The sequence below is a fragment of the Lagopus leucura genome, unplaced genomic scaffold, assembly GCF_019238085.1.
Source record: "Lagopus leucura isolate 7727_CA_CO unplaced genomic scaffold, USGS_WTPT01 Super-Scaffold_760, whole genome shotgun sequence".
NCBI classification, from domain to species: domain Eukaryota; kingdom Metazoa; phylum Chordata; class Aves; order Galliformes; family Phasianidae; genus Lagopus; species Lagopus leucura.
The window spans coordinates 7,411,382-7,431,985 of NW_024962257.1; the positions used below are offsets into that span (position 1 = coordinate 7,411,382).

The 20,604-nt window shown below is 40.6% G+C and overlaps 1 protein-coding gene across 1 annotated transcript in view; it reads left to right on the plus strand.

Annotated features, from left to right (window-relative positions):
• Window positions 1-17,751, plus strand: part of BMERB1 (bMERB domain containing 1) — a 46,467-nt gene extending 28,716 nt beyond the window's left edge. Inside the window, exons 3-6 of the mRNA XM_042864647.1 lie at window positions 9,200-9,273; window positions 11,505-11,619; window positions 13,147-13,229; window positions 14,485-17,751. Coding sequence (XP_042720581.1) covers window positions 9,200-9,273; window positions 11,505-11,619; window positions 13,147-13,229; window positions 14,485-14,597 — 385 coding nt within the window. The 3' untranslated portion in view covers window positions 14,598-17,751. The remainder of the gene's footprint in view (window positions 1-9,199; window positions 9,274-11,504; window positions 11,620-13,146; window positions 13,230-14,484) is intronic.
• Window positions 17,752-20,604: the final 2,853 nt, after the last annotated feature.

Here is a 20,604-nt window from a genome sequence, read left to right on the forward strand (position 1 = left end):
ACCGCCTCTGATGACTATGACTACTGCTGACAGCTTTCAGAAATTGCATCATCCCCCACCAGAGAAAAATTTGGGCATAGACTTCATCAAAATTGCCTTAAAATTCAGAAGATATCCTTAGGATGGTGTTTCACATTGTATCCCTGTACTGGGCTCACCAGTCATGTATGGGCCACAGCTCCCCAGAGCACTATCTGCTGTTTTTAGTGCCAGACCAGCAGTTGTCTGTTGAAGAGGAATACCTGTGTTTTCTCTAAGATGGTGGTAGTGTGTGCCAAAAAGGGCAGCTTTCTGATTTTACTTGTTTTTAGAGACACAAAGAAATATGGGAAGCAGAATCAGCTGAAACAATCACTTTACAAGTCACAGTGTTTCTCAGACCTTGGTGCAACCTGCATATCAGATATCAGCCTTTGTAGGCCTGTCCTTCGCTTTGCTCCCTGCTATTGTTGCCTCCTTTAAGAAAAAGAAGGGCAGCTGTAGACAGCTGTGCTCTTCCCATGTTATTTCCAGATGAATACATACTTGCTATGGAAAATTGTCTGACGTTTATTTAAAGCACACTTTCAGATTATAAAATTAAGATTTCCTCAATTAAATAATGCCCGTATTTGCATTGTACAATCACATTTTAGACAAATGCCTATGCACAAAAATCTACACAACTTATACTGTGTAATTTCTTTAAGTTATGCTATCTCCAGCTCTTCCGGGTTTATTTCCAGAGGAGCTGAAGACTCAGCCCGCATTGATAGGAGGCAGACAATATGTACGTAAGAGTATCAGTTTATAGCTAGCTGGCATTCCCTCTCATTCTTATCTCATACTTCTCTCAGCTGATTCCCTAAAATGTTCTCTGTAAGATGAGTTTTGGGTCAAAATGTAAATTTTCAATCTGTCTTTGCGCCTGAGGAGAGTAAACATACCACTTTAGAACATGCATGCTTTCCCTTTCAAATTCTTACGTCCCACTTCCATTTATTCTTTCCTAGTGAGATGACAGACCCAGAAGCCAAGAGAGCTGCTCATGCGGCATTCTCCTCATTGCACATTTAATGTGTTACTGCTCTGGATGCCTGTGTGTGGCTTTAGAAGCAGTCTAAGATTCGTATCACTGCAGAGCATGGAAATTTACATGCTGAATGACATGATTGTAAAAATGGATAATACATGCGTTAGCTCCATTTAGGCAGCAAAACCTCAGACCGCTGATTCAGTAACAGATCAAAACTGATGCTCAGAATCATTTGCGGTGCAGAATTCATGTATTTTAAAATATATTAGTATATTCTCACCCAGTAAGTATTAATAGCATAGGTGAGATTTCATCATCCACAGTTACTGCCTATGGCTGTGAATAGAAAAGGCACTGAGTTCATATGAAATAGCAGTCACTGTCATCATGAAACATGCTCTTTGGGAAATCTGCCAGTGCCTGATACTGCTGGCCTCCCAGATGGAGAGCAGAACTCGAAGCCAGCTATACTGTATGACCTTGAACTAAAGCTGTGCAAGTTGCTTCTACCTGTGATAGCTGTCTTGGGAGTAGTTAATTCTGCCATGTAGGCAATACCAAATGGCAATTTTTTAATATAAGGCATATAGGATATTAAATAGTAAGCCCTACTAGGTTGCTTTAGGCGATTGTTGAAAATAATTTTTCTTACCTCATAAACCTTGTTTTATCTATAAAAATGTTACAAACACAATGCATCCAATGTTTGCTTAATGGCTGTGTTGTTATTACAGTGCTAAACTAACACTGAAAAAAACAGAACTACCTCCACATTGACTTAGAGTTTAAATTGGTCTTTGTACAGTCTCACTATTAGCTGACTCCCTCTTCTCCAGAATGCTCATAACATCTGCATCATCTGCATCATCCAAATTCTCTACAGATCCATTCTGGTTTTTGGACCATTTTAAATTATTATATTGGCTGACTTGTAATGTCAGAAGCAATTACCTTTTATGTGGATGTGTGTGCTGTAACTTGACATTGCCCTGGTAATAAACTCCTAATAGTAGCCCCACAGTTTCATTAGCTAGCCAGAGTACTAATTAACCCTTGTAGTCATTTTTGTTTGTTTTTTTTCTTCTGTATTTTACTGTTGTTTGTTTATTTGTTTGTTTGTGGTTTTTCTCCCAGTTAGGCTTACTTTTTGTTTTCCTTTTTAATATTTATCCTGTTCCCACTTTGCAAAAAACAAGAAATCTCTCTTTTGCTGCTATGACATTGATGTAGAAATAGAGGTGAGATAGTCAGTAATGATTGCTATACTATAGATAATATTGGACACAATGGTGGAATTTTAAATTTAGTGTAAACTGATCATGGAGAAACATTCATAGTCAAAGTTCCTTATAAGGACAATAACACATAACAGAAGTTCAATAGGATTCTTGCTTTCATGTCTTCTGTGGTAGCTGCAGCATACTGGTGTTTTGAAGTACACTGGGGTATGTCTGCTGAGTGCCTAGCTTTATTCACATAAAGAGCGACACAACACCAAGTTACACAAGAGCTGCAGAAGTGAGAGGTTCATTCATTTGGTTGTGATTACCTTCAGTATATGGTTATGATCTTTGACATGGTCTCCCCCCCACATCCTTATCTCTGAATTGGAGATTTGAAGGATGGACAATTTGTTGGATAAGGAATTGGTTGGAAGGTTGCAGCCAGAGGGTTCTGGTTGATGATTTATGACCAGGTGGAGGCTGGTAACAAGCAGTTTCCCCCACAGGTCTGTCTTGGCACTGGTACTCTTTAACATCTTTATCAGTGATGTAGATGATGAGATTGAGTGCATCCTCAGCAGGTTTGCTAGTAACACCAAGCCAAGTGGGGCAGTTGATATGGCAGAAGGAAGGGATACCATCCAGAGGGACCTTGATAAACTTGAAAAGTGTGCCCTTGTGAACCTAATGGGGTTCAGCAAAGCAAAGTGCAAGGTTTTGCACTTGGGTCAGGGTAATCTGAGATATGTATGTATACACACCTGGAGAAGAGCTCCTTGAAAACAGCCCTGCTGAGAAGGACTTACGTGTCCTGGTAGATGAAAAACTGAACACAAACCAGCAGTGTGCTCTTGCTGCCCAGAAGGTCAATGGTATCCTGGGCTGCATCAGAGAAAGAGTAGTCAGTGGGGAAAGGGAGAGGGTTCTAGGATGGGACAGGAGGCTTCTTAACTAAAGGAGGGGATATTTAGATGAGATGTCAGGGGGAAATTTTGCACTGAGAAGGTGATAAGGTGCTGCAACAGGCTGCCCCGAGGGGCTGTGGAAACCCTGTCCCTGGAAGTGTTCAAGGCTAGACTGGACGGGGCCCTAAGCAATCCGATCTAGTATTTCATCTAAATATTTCATCTAAAATCATTCAGCAGTTGGCAAACATACCTGCAACCTGGGAGTTGGAACTTGATGATCCTTCGGGTCCCTTCCAACCTAAGCCATTCTATGATTCTCTAATTTCAGTGGACTCTCTCACTTGCATTTTGCTAAATGCAGGAGAGTATAAATAGATCAGCTGTGGTTCAGCAACGGATTGGAAAGTCCAGAAATGGACTGATTGCCAGTGTTTAAGTTCATACCAGATACTTTTATATTCTGTTCATCTTTGATACAAGATGGTTGTTCTTCTGGTTTTAAAAAGAAGAAAAGGTCAAATGTGGAAGCTAATAAAGAAGGAAGTTTATCATCAATTCTGCTAATGATGCTATTGATACAGAAAACTTGAGGTTCCTGCTTCTACTGCCCAACAACAAAAAATGAAACTACAGACCAATGTAAATTAACTACACATATGAGTTGTCCTGTGCTTCTGCATTCACTCTTCTGTATAATATTGTAATAGGTCTTAAACACTTCTGAATATATATCCAACGACCCCATTGTATATTTTTAGACGAATTATCTTAGACAATTTTTGTAGAGATACATTTCCTTCCATAGTGGGGCATTCCCAGGAATGCTCTTGCTCCTGTTACTAGTGAAGCTGACAGTAACACTTCATAACTGACAGAGGAGATGGCTGAGCTCAAGAGAATTTAACAGTGTCACTAAGAATGAAATATAGACAGCTTCTTCAGACAACGTGCTGAATTTCTGTGAAGTATGCCTAAAATGTGACCTCCAGGGAGTGGTATTTTCAGGTCCTGCCACCTTCAACTGAATGAAATGACAGCTGAATTACGGCATCGCTTTACAACGTTGCAGTCCAGTGCTTTTACCCACCACTCTTCCACTGAAGAGTGCTTTTAGCAAGAAAAGTCAGGCTTGCTTAATTTAATAGTTAAAGGTAATCATAGGATTTTGATTTGTAACCTGATGTGTGAAGCAGGCTGGTCAGCAATCTGTTATCTGAGTTGCCAGCTTTGTGTCTTCCAGCCTGAGAAACACAAGATGCTGAGCTCAGTAATAAGGTGATAATCCCATATGGTGAGGGCTGCTCCAAAAGTAATGCCTCTTGTTTTATTATGTTGACCCATGATGTCACGAGGTGGATGTTGGTGGAATGACAGTGGAAACTGAACCTTCCCACCAATATCCCATGATATTTTGTTGCCGTGTGACAGATGGCAGCAGAGGAGCATTCTGACAGAGTGGTGTCAGACATGGAAGTGCGTATAAAGCAAAGGGGTTTTCTTCCATTTGGAAAACATGGCACTGCTGACATTCATGGGCACTTGCTGAACATTGATGGAGACTGAACATTGGCTGTTTGCACAGTGAGGCACTGGTGGTGTGTTTCAGCAGTAGTGACAGTGACAGCTGGTCACCTCTGCTGCTGCAGATTTATGAGCATGGCATGCAGCTCTTGTTTATTGCTGGCAAAAATGCACAGGTAATGGTGGTGAGTGTGTTGCAAAATAGTGTTTTGTAGCTGAGAATTTGCTCTATCCAATAATGTTATCGTGCTCTTTGCATCTGTTGTGGTTTCCATGGAAATAAATAGGAGGTATTACTTTCAGAGCGATCTACATAGTTCTAACCCACAAATCTTAAACATTTGACAAGCTTGTTGGCTCTTTTTCTTTGTCAGACCATTACAGTGAGCATTTACTGGTTTTCCTATTGCCTTTTACTATCATTTTTGCCTTTTTTTCTTCATTTCTTGAAGAAAGCACGGCTATAGCTAGCTACTGGGTTTTATAACAGGGAGTCAGGTTTTCCCCAGATGGAAAGAAGAACCATCATGGAACAATTTTTATTGAAACAAAACAAAATACTCCTTCCATTTTCAGTACAGAATATTTTGTTTTTAGTTCCTCTCTGTCTGCCATTATCTTCTATAGCCTCAGAGACCCTCCAGGGCACAGCTGAACGGGAGGTCTCCTTTATTTCTTTGCCCTGCACCCCCTCGTCCAGATGGTGGATGACAGAGGTGACTCATGCTGTCACCTCACTTGTGGATCTTATGGGAAGGACAGTGCCTGCAGCATTCTGCTGCTGGTAATTGGACCAAAGAAGCATGTGTCAGGGTTGAGTCACCATGCCCGATTACTGAAGACTCTTCCGACCCATTTATTTTCCTGTCGTTTTGTGACATGTTTAGAAAATCCTTTGCTCATGCTGTTCATTCATTTTGAGCTATTTTTCATTTTTAGGGGCAAACAAAGAATCTGCTTTTAGGTTTTGATAAAACAGTTTGAAATACCAAGAAAGAAAGTAATACAAGCTTCTGTGGTATATCTCCAAGCATACAGAAGGTTTCTTGCAATAAGCCATCAAAAACCAGAAGTGCAGAATTACATACTGTGTCAGGAAAGTCCATCCCTAGCTCAATGCTATTTCAGTTTCTCCAGGAATGGATTTGGGCTCTTAATAAGAGAAATGTTTTATCATCCTCATAACTCACGTATTCAGAATTGCTGGGCAAAGTTTAAAGTTTAGCCTGGGGGGGGGAAACAGACATATTGTAACCACTGTTTGGTTTACTGGTGCTTTTTCTATGACATCAAAGATGATTTTGCAGGGACTGCAAAATCCAGAGGACAGAGAGTTCAGCAAAGGTTGTGTTGATATAGCAAATTTTATGCATATGTCTTTGGAGATTGCTTAAGCAGACCTGAAAGATATCATTTCAGTACCCTGGGCTACTCTATAGGGATTCTACTGCATTCAGCACAGAACAGCAGCCTGCTTGTGTTGCTCTCCTTCGAGAAGAGCACTGGGTGCACAGGGAGCATAGCAGTGCTCTTAAATAATCTGGACAGTAGTCTGTGCAGCTTTTCCTCCTGTCCATCTTGCAGTCTGACGGATCGCACTTACAACATGGAACATCAAGTGCTACAGAATAGTCTCAGCACGTCTCTCCAGCTTCTCTGTAAAAGGTTAAGGGACCCAAAGGGTTTTTGTTCTCTGTGCTACGTGTATTCCTGCTCTCTTTAAGATTGCCAGAGCTCTTTTTATACTTCCTTGAGAGGTCTGACAGTGCTACAGATATGCTCTCCATCAAACCCTGACTATCCAGCACAAGAACCAGAGCATAAAGGGGAAAAGAGGAGGTTCATATAACAGTCTGGATTAAACAGCCTTCGAAGTGCTTTCTTCCCCATGAGACCTTGTTCTTTTCCCTTTTATTTGAGAGCAGTGAGGTGGACCTTGCCCATGACATCGGTTGCTGCCCTACATACAGTGTTAATTGCTAGGAATGTTTTTTAGTGAAAAACAGCTATTCTTTCTGCTTTCATTAAGTCAGATGGGATGAATATAGAATATATCCCATATCCCTCCTTTAGTAATTTAACCATATCTTTTTTTTTTTTTTCTTTTAATTTGATTTTTTTCCTAATGGGCACCATGGAGTGGATGAGAAACACAAAGGCTGTTTGACACAGATGGGAGGAAAGATGTTCTGTGTGCCTAAGGGATTGGTACAGATGGTCAATTGAATCTTTGGCCATCATCAGAATGCACTGGTCTATGGAACTGGGACTCTGGAGAAGTCACCTGGAGCGTGACTTTTGGAATGCAGGTTGTCACAGAGCTGCTGCAGCCCCGAGGGGCTTGGCCACATTTTCACTTCTCTCCTGTGAGTTATGAGACAGGAGAACGAAATGCAAAGAATGCATATGGAGAGTGCAAAACTTATGCTCTGCAGTCAGGTGGAAAAGAAAAAAAGAAACCTAGAGTAGTGGAGGCAATTGCATCTACAGTTGCTGAAAGGGTATAAAGCCTGTACTTCTCCCACCGATAGGTAATATGGAGCACAGGGACTCCACAGGGACTCCCAGACGTAGATGATTTTGCTCACTTGGAACATACTACCAGTAGTATTTTAATGCAATGGCATTAGCTTTTGGAGTTTCTTGAGAAGGCAGAGAGCCAAACTGAGGCAGTGAAGTAATAGCATCTTTCAGATCTTTCCAGAATGGGGCCCAATCTTCCTCAAAGGAAAAAAGTAGAAACTCACTGTTCTCTTCACTAGTTGAGGGTCTGACCCTCAGCTATTTGAATACAGCAGTTCAGCAGTGAATGTTTCTTGCCAAAAACTTCTTTCCGTTAATCACGGCCATTTTCTTCAAATATATTAACACTCATTATATTAAAATGACACCCAAATGGCATGAACATTGAATGAATAAGGAGCTGCGTGGCTTGCTCACTTCCCAGCACAGTTTGAATACTGATTCTGTGAGGGGACAGTGTTTAAGATTGTTAATTGATAGGAGTCATTTCAGTACCATTTAGTATGATGGATCTCAAAAGTAAAAAAAGGCTTTGCTTGTGATCAGTATGAATATGAGGAGTCCAAGTAAGAAAAATCCTTTGTATTAAGGTCTCTGCTGCCAGGTGTGCTGAACATACATGGCAGTGAACCATGGGCTAGCCTTGAGGATAACATGCTGATCTTGCCAATAACAGCAAGCCTTGTAAGTCAGGTGCATAGCAGGAGTGCAATGCCTTGAGAGACAATTAAACTTTTATTATCTCAGTGACTTCTGGAAGTCCAGAACAGTGCCCAAGCCCCTAAATCAGGAGGTTAGCAATAAAGAATTTTATGAGAGGTATTTCACTGTGACATCTGGGGAAGAGAGAAGTAAAAAAGATACTAGAAACAGGTGTCCTAGCACAATGAATGGAAGGGAACTGGCAAAATGGAGTTGATCAAAGCAGCAAGTAAGACAAGGATCAGCACGATCTACTAACATGAGCAAAGCATCTGAGGGCCGGCTCCCCACGGAGACCTGCATTCCGTGCAGGGGAAGCGGGGAGAATAAAAGTTCTTAGGTTGTGATTAAAATCTGATTCGTGTCAGACACACCTACTTTTTCCACTTTTCACTTAATTCTGTAATTTGACTGCATTATCCTTTGTGCACTCGCTCATTCTTACTCACATGCTCTAATACCTCAGGTTTCCTATCTTGGAATAACATTGTGACAACCCAAGCTCTGATAGAACTTCAGCTTCCTTTGGGTGCTCAGGCAACAGGCAAACCACCCTTCAGGCACAGAGTTATAGAAGAATGACTCACAGATCCGGGCAGACAAGGATAATATCAGTGACAGCTGAGTTGAAACATGTACAGTTAATTAAATGGGCTCTTTTTGTGCTCTTTATGGTGTGATTTCCAATGGAACCCCATGATGAAGTCCTCAGAACAAGTACATGAGCCTTGGCTGCCAGTGTGACTCAAGCAGTAAAATACAACTCTTGCTAGAAAGACAGTGCTGAACCTTGCTAACTTCAGGACTAAGTTAGTAAGGTCACAAAGAAAATTAGTAGTGGACTGTAAAGCTCATTCTGGCTGTGCCAAATACCACACCAGCTTCTGCTGCCCCTTTCCAGGACCACTGCTGCTCTCCCTCTTGCCATTTTCCCAGTGAAAATTGTTGCTGCAATACATGCAGCATAGCACACCAGTTTTCCATAACTATTAAATATATAGAGATACCTGCTCTGTAAAGTTTGATTCAAGATACAACTAAAATAATCTGCAGTGACAAGTTTGACCTCCGTACAAATCAGTAAGACAAGTAACCAAAGGCTCAACAGCAAAAGCTGTACTGTTGTCCATATCTGTTACAGCTGGTGAATGAACTGTGTAAGAATCCCAAGGTTAAAACCCAGCCCTTCAATCTGGTACACGTCCCAGGAAAGGAACAGTACCACATACTCATATGAGATCCATCTGGTTTTGTCAACACGGGATGGGATTTGCATGTCTCTGACTGTGCTTTTTCTCTTTCTGCAGGATGGATGACATTCAGCTGTGCAAAGACATTATGAACCTTAAGAAGGAGCTGCAGAGCTTGGTAGCTATCCCAGGTAATGGCTGTCTCTAACTCAGTATCAGGATAATGCTTGGGCAATGCAGGGGATGGTTTCAGGAGCACACCTCTGCTCTTAGTGCAGACCTCCCTCAGAAACCTCCCCCCAGGACTGTTTTGTATAGTCTCTTCATATATTTCCTTCTTCCTCTGGTCCTTATTTTTATTTCTCTTTTCCTTCTCATCTTTAATCTTCTGTCGTCCACAGTTGTTTTCATGCTGTATTTCACTGCTCCCTTGATGGCAAACCTGCAGATAACACTCAAATGAGGTGCACGTTCCCTTGCTCTTGCACTCCCTTGGGAATCTCAAGGGAACCAACCAGCATGGAGATGGTCAAGCAGAAAAGACAGAGGGCTGAGATAACAGGAAGAATGGAGGTCTTAAAACCATTACTGTGAATGAGAGATTTTTTCCTAGATATTCGTTGTCACAGCTGTTGTTAAATCTGCCTTCCAGAGTAAAAAGAAACAGGTTTATACAAAAAGCAAGAGGCAAAAGCATGCTTTGCATTCTGTCTTAAATTTACTGCAAATACATCGCTCAGAGAAGGACTGGAGTTGTGTGCAGTTTTACAATCCTCACATCCAAACTCCAGCTGAAATCAATGAGAAGTTGTGCTTTGCTACAGCTTTGCTGTTTTAGATCATCCACAACAGTCCTGCTCTGCTTGTTTTGCAGATGGATTTTGAAAACACTGGGAGGCTTCACCAGGCTATCTACATTACACTCCACATTTTTAGCACCTCTCAGATGTAATCTGTTGCCACCTCACTGCGAAGGACTGGTTTTCACATTCCTTTTGTTATGCTCACCTCCTCCCCCTGCATTTTATTGTGCAGCTTTAAACAGTATTCTCCCCTGGAAGGAGAGAAAAGGTCAATCATGAAATAAAAAAGAGGTCCATTTTTCTCTCTCTGAGCCCACATATTCTCATTTAGATAAGAACTCTTCCACTTTGCTCTCAACAAACCATGTTGCTTGTATTCCCCTTCTTTACACTTCTTAGTGACTTAGAGGTCACACTGGATTTGTAGCAACTGTTGGTACGTGGTTGGTTTTTCAACGAGGTGGGAAAGGATTACGAGTGATGAAAAATACCTGTGAATGAGTACCCTTGCCTCACCTCTTCCGGTCTGCAATTTTCTCAACCCCTTTATCTTCTACCTAACTCCTAGGGTTAATCAGTTTGAGGGTTTTGACGCGATAGTCTGTTTGTTTTTCCCAATAACCTTCTTGAAACTATTTTCCAGTCACAAAGCGTTAAGCAGGAATCAACAGACAGCAGTTTCTCCTCAGCACTACGCAGATATCAGCAAAAGTTCAGAATTTACATCTGAGCAGTTCCAGCAGCACCACCTTTTGGCAAGAACACTTTCACCTTAACAAAGGCTGTGCTGGCATTGCCACAAGACAGAGTGCTTGCATAGCATGTAGCTAACCTGGAGAAAACACCTTCCGGAAATGGGTTCATTCATAGCACCTGAATCAGAATTTTCCTTTCACTACAGATCCGCACAGGGCCCTGCTCTTTGGATTCAGTGGGCTGTTAGCCAATGCAGGCAATGTGAGGCTTTGAGTTTACGGTACTATGCCACAATACAGGATGCACGCATTTCAGGCATTTGGCAGCTGGTTTTCTAAGGAGAGGAGGGGATGGGAGAGCACGTTTCACAGTCCATGAAGAGGGCAGATGGAAAGAAGTGGAAAGTAGCTCCTATTATCAGCAGTGTAAAGAGAAGATGCCTTGTTACCAGATTTCATTTTACAATGGCCCTGTCTGTCATGAAATAGAGAGAAATTGTTCCTTTTGGAGTGTTCTCATTTTCCCTGAGATTAAGAGGAGCTGGTGTACTTTAATGAAGAAAAATGGACCATATATTTTTTTTTCCTGTTACTGGAGGCGTTGGGGATTTTCGGTTCTTGGTTCTTTGTTTTAAAGCCAAAACACTTCTTTAAAAAGATAGCAAAACAGCAGAGTAGCACCTTATAGAGTAATTTAGCATTAGAAGTAATAGCCTTGACAAGCCTTTCACAAAGACCGTAGTGCACTAACTGAACAAAAACAAGAGATGGTAAGTAGAAGAAAGGAGGCAGCAGACAGAACTGCATGGTTCTGCAGTCACGGACTTCCATCACCAAAACATTCTTAGGCAGCTGCAGTTCCCCTGCCCAGCTTCCTGGAACCTGAAGTAACAGCCTTTTTCTCCCTGCCCTATTTCTGACCAGAAAAAGAAAAAACAAAGATGGAGAAACAAAGAGAAGATGAACTGATTCAGAAGATTCATAGACTGGTGCAAAAAAGAGATTTTCTTGTAGATGATGCAGAGGTGGAGAGATTACGGTAAGAACTAAAAGCAACCAAATTCATGCTGAAGATTCCATTAGCCTAATTCTGCACTGGATAAGTGAGAACACTTATACTGCCAAGAGAAAATTGGTCTTTTAAAACCTGTTACCAAATTAAAGGCTTCTGCCTTATTCTGTGGAAAAAAGGAAAACAAAAAACTAAATTACTGCACTTCTGCTCTCCATGCCAGAAATGTCTTAATTGACATCCCATGATGACAGAGGAGTTCAGACATTTTCTCATCAGAATATGACTGGGCATTTACCATTACAAACGGAAGGATTGTCACTGCTGCCAGAGGATCTTATCACTGGCAGTGCAGACACCTCAATTATTATCAGTGGTTTTTTTAAATACTGAGTTTGCTCTCATTATTCCTTCCCTGTTGTAGCATTAAAAAAAAAATAATAAAATAAAATGGAAAGGCAATTGCTAATTTAGTTCTACCTAACCTAAATGATAAGCGAGTTGGGAATCTCAGCCCAGAGTCAGTCTTCTTATACAGCTGACTTTGAGCTGCTGCACTGAGTTCCAACATCACATAAATAGTCAGGATTTTCCTGTTTCTTCCCCTCCTCTTTAATTCCGCAGTAATGATTCAAGGCTCCATCAGCCCATTTAGCGTGGATGACAGTATCTACTCCAACACATTGCAATTCTAAGCAGGCAAAGGACCAGGGGGAAGAGAGCTTGCCAGTCCTGCAGTTGATTAAAGAGAGCAGGCCAAAGGCAGCAGGCTGACAAAAAGCCTGAGCTAACAACATAATCCAGAGCTGATTCTATGTGCAAATTGCAAATGCTGGCAGCAGCCAGACACTACAGAAGCCTAATTGTAGGCTTCTGAAAGCATAGTGCCATGCACTGTGCAGATGTGGCTATATTGGCGTTGATTGACAGTTGCAGTAATACCTGATGCTTTGCTTTAAAGCTTTGGACAATAAAGTCTGTTTTTGCTCTGAAATACTCCAACAGTGCTCCCACTGTTAGTGTTTAAATAAGTTAGCAGGGAAACTAAAACAAAAACATCCTTATTAGAGGCTATCGAGGACAGTGACATCATCTTGTACCCAAGATAATATTGTGGCCTTCGTGGAAACAGAAACATACTTTGTTTTGGTGAAGACTGTGCCAGGGGAAGAATGTAAGATCTCATTTTGTTTAAGTTGATGTTTAAATTAAGCATGCTTATATCCTCTGCTTTATTTTGTAGAGGAAGGATGGTGAATGACTTTGAGGCCATCTTAAAATTGATGATGCTTTATGGTTTAAATCCTCTGATCAGAGAATATAGCAAATCCAGCACTGTTAGTAAAGAGCTTTGGGGAAAAGTTTCTTTGAATTCAAGAAGAGACTCATGCATGTTTTCATGTAGGCAACTACTGTGCTTTAATAAGCAGCAAAAAAAATATGTTTTTGACAAGAAGAAAGCCCCTCATTTAGTAGTGATTTGATCACAGCTGTTATGCCTTTTACTGTCCTGTTCACCAACAAAGTGTAGTCTAACATACTTCTTTTTTTCAGAGAGAAAGAAGAAGACAAGGAGATGGCTGAATTCCTCCGCACCAAGTTAAAACCCTTAGACAAAGCAACACAGTCTCTTACCAGTGAGTTCCTGAACATTAAGAAAAATAATAGGAATTATCTCAAGGACAACTGGATATAAGGGTGTATCAATGGATGTTGGGCCAACCACTGCCAAATCTAGACTACAGCCACTTAGAATTTGGATGCCCAGTTACCCCTTAAAACTGAATCCACTTCAGGTGGTTTTTTACATTTTAAATATGCAAACTATATTGGTTTATTACCACAACCTGCTTTTGTAAGCAACTGGTTGTTGGTGTTATTTTTTGCCTCCAATTATTTTCCCTTCTAGTTTCACAAAGAAGTCTGGAAAACCCTCATAAGCAATATGCTGGGTATCTGAAGTCAAGACTGTCTGGTTTACAGCTGGCAAGATTATAATTGCAAATTTATTTATTTATTTATTTATTAATTTCCACAGCTGCCCCAAGTCTCCTGCATCTTACCACCAAAAATAAACTTCAGTCAACTCACCCAAATTGATTACAGATAGTACTACAAACACACACATTTCCTGATCCCTGGGAAGCTTTTAGTTCCAATTTTCACACAGAATTGTCACAGCAGGAATTTTAAAAGGAATTACTAGATTGATTTTCACCTGTCAGACATGGAAATGGTTAAGTGAGAGCAGTGTCCATGGATGGTAAATTCAGTCCAAAGCTGAAGAGGTTAGTACCCAAACACCACCACTTTGCATAGATCAACAGCTTGCTATAGAACATTCAGGAAAACATGCAATGACTGAAGTGTGAGGTTTGCAGAAACATTTTCAAGACCCATCACTAATTTTTATCCTTTTAGCATGACTTACCTTCACTGTTAGTTTATTTTGTGTTTATTAAATACAATGTTAGTGTTGTAGTTTTTTTCAACCCCCCAAAAATGAAAGCCTGCCTTTTTCTTGTTCTCGTAGGTAGGGCATCCAAGTTTAAGAGAATAAACTTTACTAAGATTCTTATTCTTCAGCTCTGTGTTTAGAGATGCTCAGTACAGTAAGTGGCTCCCTGTGGGAGGACCTTTTATCTAACCATGCACGTGTGAATATGAGTACCTGGACTGAACAAGATGCAAGCAGCTTACCCTTAGGGATGTCTGGATTCTTTAACCCTTCCTAGTTCCTTCCTCAAAATGGATAAGGCATCTTGAATAGTATCACTGAAACAAATTTAAAAGGTTTGGAGGTAGATGGGGAGAATAATTAGTTATATACTTTAAGCCAGAAGCAGGAAGGAATAGCTTGATTGTAATAGTGTCCTGTCTTGAACACTGCAGGCAGCCCAACAGAAAAGAAGGCAGAACCTCCTCCAAGCAAGCCCGCCATTGCCAAGGCAGGATTGGCCATCATTAAAGATTGCTGTGGAGCCACACAGTGCAGCATCATGTAGCTCTGGGCTCTCTACCGTGTTTGTTGTCTTTTCAGAGGTTTTCACTGAAGGAAACTGTAGGGTAGAGGCATCTAACAGCATCCCACTAAATGAATGAAGATCAACTGTGGTGCAGCTGTAACACATGGAATGTACAATGGCAGGTTCTTCACTGTTGCATGGATCACTCAACACGCATGCCTAAAAAAGCAAGAAATCCATATAGTGGCTGTCCAGTGACCAGAAGAGATCTGTAATAGCGTTAACAAAAATATCCCTGTGATAAAAGTGAAAGAAGTTTCATCAAGTAATGTGTAAAAAAGCAATTTTAGTAGGTCACTTCATAAGAATTTGTTGTATACCTTTCTCCTCTCACAAACAACACTCAAACATTTGCTGGAATATTCTGTTTTGGCTACTTTTTAAAATAAGAGCCACAAATAGCACTGCAGTATGTAAGACAACTGATAGATTAAATTAAACAATTTTAGGGTAACTGAAGTTACATGCAAAATAATCATCACATTAGCTTGTAAGTTAACTACTTTGCTGTGAAGTTTCACTTGGAATTGTTTCTCAAAACTAAATGTCAGTAACAAGAATGCTGCAAGCAGATATAGATCTTATACCCTCTGATTTCTGAGTTACTCAAAATATGCTTTCACTGGGAAAAGTAAGTCTTGGTAAAGCTCTAGAAAGCACAGCTACAGCGATTGGTATGTAAAGGATTATTCCAGCTGTCTGATTTCTCTCATAGCTCTTCACAGAGTCAGAGGGGTAATTGCAAAATTTTTTGCCTACTAAAGTTGTATGCATTATGAGATTACCTGCCAGTGGTGGGCTGCTGGGAGAAGAGCTGAACACACCAACACAGAACCAACATTTAACTAATAGCTTAAAACCAACTATTAATTGTGTAATTAATGACCATGAGAAATAGAAGCTATTAAGTGTGGGGAGACATTAGCTACCCAATACAAATTGGCCACAAGACAAATATAAAAATACAGAAGCAGACACTTGTGGTATGAAGATGATCACATTCTACACAAAATAGGTTGAAAATTAAGGGCAATACAGAAAGACTTGTGTGTTTCTCCATTTAATGCATTTCTGGTCTCTATGCAGATTAAAACTTGTAGAATTTAATATTAGCTGTCAGTAGCTGGTGTGTGACTATGTGTATTGTGATAGGTGTAAATAATAAAATAAATGTACATGATACAATGTGAAAACAATCTCAGGCTTAGAAGTAACAAACCGATAGCAAAAGTCCTTCAAGTAAGAAAGTTTTAAAGAGTAGCTTCAACTTTGCAAAACCAGCCAAGTTAAATGTGCACTTGTATGCAAAAGAACCACAAAAGTATACAAAAGTTATGCATAAAGGGGAAAAATACCAACAGCAGAGCTACCCAAAAAGAATAGACACGTTTTTAGAGAAAGTATCTTACCAAGTTTTGAGGAGAAACACCATCAAAAGTAAATCAATATGTTCTTGTACAAATTAAAAACAACTCTCTAGAATTGGACTGGTTCAATGAAGAACATTTGCATTTCCAGAATCACTGCAGACTCGCTTGTGACGCAGGACTGGCAGTGACAAGATCCTTAAATCTTAAGGGTTGAGGAAGAAATAACACCAAAGGCTTCCACTAAGACATGAAGCACATTACATACTTTGTTCAAAGATGTGGAAAGAAAACACGTCCAAGGCTGAATGGTCAGATACAGTTGGACACCCTTGCTGATGCACAACATATAAGGCTCTGTAGCTGTTAACAGCTACTCTGTCTGGTATGAATTGGAGGCTGTATAGCACCCATGTTCTTATGGGAGTTCTGGGTGGAACTGCTTTGCCTATAGGGGAAAATACACTTGGGAGGGCAAGGAACGACCACTGACTTCTGGTCAGTTCAGCAGAATTTGCTGGTACCCTATTAAGATACTGATAATTCCTGATGTCTTAAGGTATAGATGTGTGATATCACAAAGTCAAAGGGAAGTTGAAAAATTACACCTTCCAGGGAAGCCTTAGAAGGGTCCACTGTTACAATCAAGTATTGCAAATGCCAGTAAGTGAAGGGATTCACATACAGGTATCAGAAGACAAGAGGTGACTTAAGAACATGAGTTTAAACCAGGCTGTGCTGATGACCAGGATATGTCCTATGTGCCACACAGCTGCCTACCACCACTCCCTTAGAAAGAAAAAGCAATCAGCAAAACATAGGTCTGTAATTAAAATTTCACTGACATAAAATGAAGCTACGCAGCACTGGGATTCAGCAGGCATGACTACAAAGCTCTAATTAAAATGAAGCAAAAGCCCAACAAATGTGGACATGATATGCCCTGAGGGACTTGATAAACAGCAGTATTAATGAAAGTAAACTTTATTTCCAGAAGCACTTGCCTTAGCTGAAAGGTTTTCCTTATGTGGCTCCTTTGGATGGGGAGCTCGCAATGCTGTTCCACAGTGAAGTTATTTTCTTTAAAAAAAAATAAAAAAATAAAAAAGAAAAGGCTGAGCTCTCAGCTGGGGTCAGCAGCACTGGTGTACAGTGTTGTCCATCCAGGACACAGCAGAGCCCTGATGGTTTGCTTCAAACAACAGCTGTGATTGAACAAATTAAACTTGGGAACTGTGGAGAAATCTTGGTCCTTGTGTTAAGAAATGAGACAAAAATACAGTACTTACCCTCAAGTATCATAGCTTCCGTAACCCAATGAATACAGAACAGTGTGCACACCCCCCCCCAGTTCAAAACCAGCAGAAAACTTGAGACAAGAACATGTAGGTGGCCACACAGCACACCTGCCAACATTTCAGAGCCAGTTCTCCAATGCCTGTGAATGGTCTGCAAAAAGGAAATCTGTTTGACCAAAGCATGTAAAACCTTTTCTTGAAGTTCTGGCTGTTCATCCAGCCAAAAAGGCAGCAAGGCATCAGAGAGAGGAAAATTGGAGGTAGATTAACACTTCTCTGTGAGCTGGTAAACGTGGCTAAGCTCTGGGAAGGATCTCAGTTTGCAACAGAAAAAGTGACGAAGTGCTATTTGTACTGATCAGTAGTTCTACCAGCAAATGGTTCTCTTGTACCCTTCCCCTAGGTCTGCTGACTGTTCAGCAAAGTTAAATGTATTTCCAAATAAACTAAGCTGCTGTATTATACTAAGCATGTGTTGTTTTGTTCTTAATACCGAAGGAAGTGGTTGTGGGTTACAGTGGGATGCATTCACCATGCTGTACTTTTCAAAACAAAGATTACTGTTCTGCAAGAAAAAGGATTTGCTAAGTTAGTACTGCCAATGAAATGGTTCTTACTGAGAAAAAAGAAGTTCCTCCAGCAGGCCCCACAGGAAAGCAAATAGTTAGCCAGTGTTGTGACTGTCCCAGACAGCTTTGAAACCTCACAGCAGCCTGCAGCTCCAAGCCCCACATTTGGAAAAATAATGGTCCCAATAGAACTGGGTATCATTCCAACAAAATCCAGTTCAGCTCAACAGAAAGCTTTGAACATAACCCTGCAGCCCAACTGAGGAATGTCTGCTCAAAACCAGCAATACATGGGGAGAGAGATTGTACCATCCAGACTTCCTCTGCCCGACTGTCCCAATGACTGCAGGTTACTCACGACTTGTTACCCAAGATACAAGTTCCCAAGTTCTTTCAGGAACACTTCCCCTCATCCTCCAAAATGAAACAGCAGTTTACTTATTTTTCAAGAACACTGCACACACCAGCATCACGCCCCATACAGCTGCAGGCCGATCTGCAGGGCTGAAAGTACTTGGGCACGCCTTCACCGTTGTGGGTGATTAAGTTCACGTGTGATTCAGTTTTTCGTCACGCTTCATGCCCTCTCACACAGACATAAGAGCACACTTCCATTTGCAGCCGTGCAGACAGTTAAGGAGAACAGTTCTCCCAATATTCTACTCAGTTTGATCTCAAGCCATGCTATTGGCACTACAAGGCACTTACAGCTGACTGAAGTCTACTGCTTTAAATGAGTTAGAGCTCATTCTACATGAGATATAGAATTGCATCCTCAGAGACATGGTCCCGACTCTGAAGCAGCTAGTTTTGACTTGAATTTCAAAGGCAGCTAATGAATAGCCAGAGTTAACTCTTGGCAGCAAAACTTGAGGGATTTCAGACTTCTTACAGTGGGTAAGACTAAAAGTTCCAGCTGAGAACAGAACTATTTGGTTCTAGCTGGAAATTAGTCTCAGTGGCAAACTGTTAATACGCGTTTCTGATCATGAATGTATTTGAGAGGAATTTGAAGGTTCGAAGAACTTCAACTTTAAAGCTTCTCTCTGAATTCCTTTCACACGTTGTGTTTATACTACTCTTAAAAAGTCACTAATCTGCAATCCAATAAGGTGCTGCTAGGTCTTGCTGCAGAATGACCTCATTATCCCAAATCTTCTGGCAACAATTTCAGTCCTTGTCTGAGAGTTCTGCCCTCACACTTAAGCTTAAATTTAAAGACCTATGCAGATAAAGGTATCTGTACTTCCAACAATTCTAAGTACAACCTGCATTATCAGGCTTCTGACTGCTTACAGCTAAACTGATCAAATCAGTAAGGAAAATAAATGCAACATCAGTAGAAATTAACTAAAAGGAAAACATGCTTTCCATTAGATAAGTATTCTAGGCTGGATTAGTAGAGCAACTAAGAAGGGTCTTAACAGATTCTTCTTATAGGGAGCATTTCTTACTCTACACGAAATGCTCAGAAATAATACCTTCAAGTATCACTGTTTGCTTCCTACATCAAAAAAAAAGCTCTTGTTATTCAGATTTAAGTTTTACTTTCTTCATTCACATGATTCTAAACATGAACACAGTCCGTACAAGAACACTACATTCACTGTAGCAGTGCACGCTGGAAAGGATTTGGCATTCTACCACATCCTCTCAACAAATACTAGAACACTGTAGAAGAGTAAGATCTTTAGTTACCTCAGCTGCACACATCTGCACAATGTAGCACACCATATTGTATATATACACACACATCAGTAAAACGTTGACTTGAGTACATCAGCACCCTTCAATGGGCACACAGCACCCTGAACTGATAGCTGGGCCAAGCATTGAAGTCATTCAAAGCCAGAACTGACCTCTAGTTTTCAAAGGCACAAAAGAAATAAAGTATTCCAATTGCAAAAGTTTAGTTGCAAAGACACAAGGCTTTTCAAGTGCAAGGCAGAAGAAATTGACAAGATTAAGAAGCCAACAGGGTTACTTACCAGACTGATAAGCGGGCTTCACTGATGGAAACACTCTTCGGCCATTCACTTTTCTGTAAGCGGCTATCAAAGCTAAGCAAGGCTGGGTAGCTCAGGTTCAATCCACACCACACCACCCAGAACCAAACCCCTGAATCTGTCTAGAATACAGACAGTACTGTCATTTCTTGGCCAAATTATTCCACACTGTACCTGAAACAGAGTTGGGGGCATCAGGCTTAGCTGCTATCTCCAACTCTGACCTTATGCCTGTATCTTGTTGTGATTTCTAGACATGAAGAGAAATGAGTTAAAGCACAGCTCACCATGCAATTGCATTATTAAAAGGCAAAAAAGCAAATCATTCTGAAATAGTTAATTTAATCATAACTTTAATTGATTTAAACAGACGACAAGAGAATGAAGATGAGAACATTCACAGCAAGAAAAACAAAAATCAAACTCACCTTTTGCAGTTAAACACGTAATGTGGCATGAGGATTTTATTCACATAAAAACATTCACAACTACCAAAAGAGTGAAGTTAGAGCAGTGACAGCACGATTTGTCTGTAGTGTTTCTTATGCTTTAGATAAAGTTCTTACCACTTTCCCACTCCTCTTTTTGGAGAAAGGTGTTTATTACACTAATTATGTTGTGTTAAACACCTAAGCAGTTACTTTAAAACTGTTGACTGAACAAGTATCCTATGAGGTCAAACAACCATTCACTTGGGGCAGACATTTACTCTAGCAGAAATTCCTTTTGACAGTTCCATTAATGAA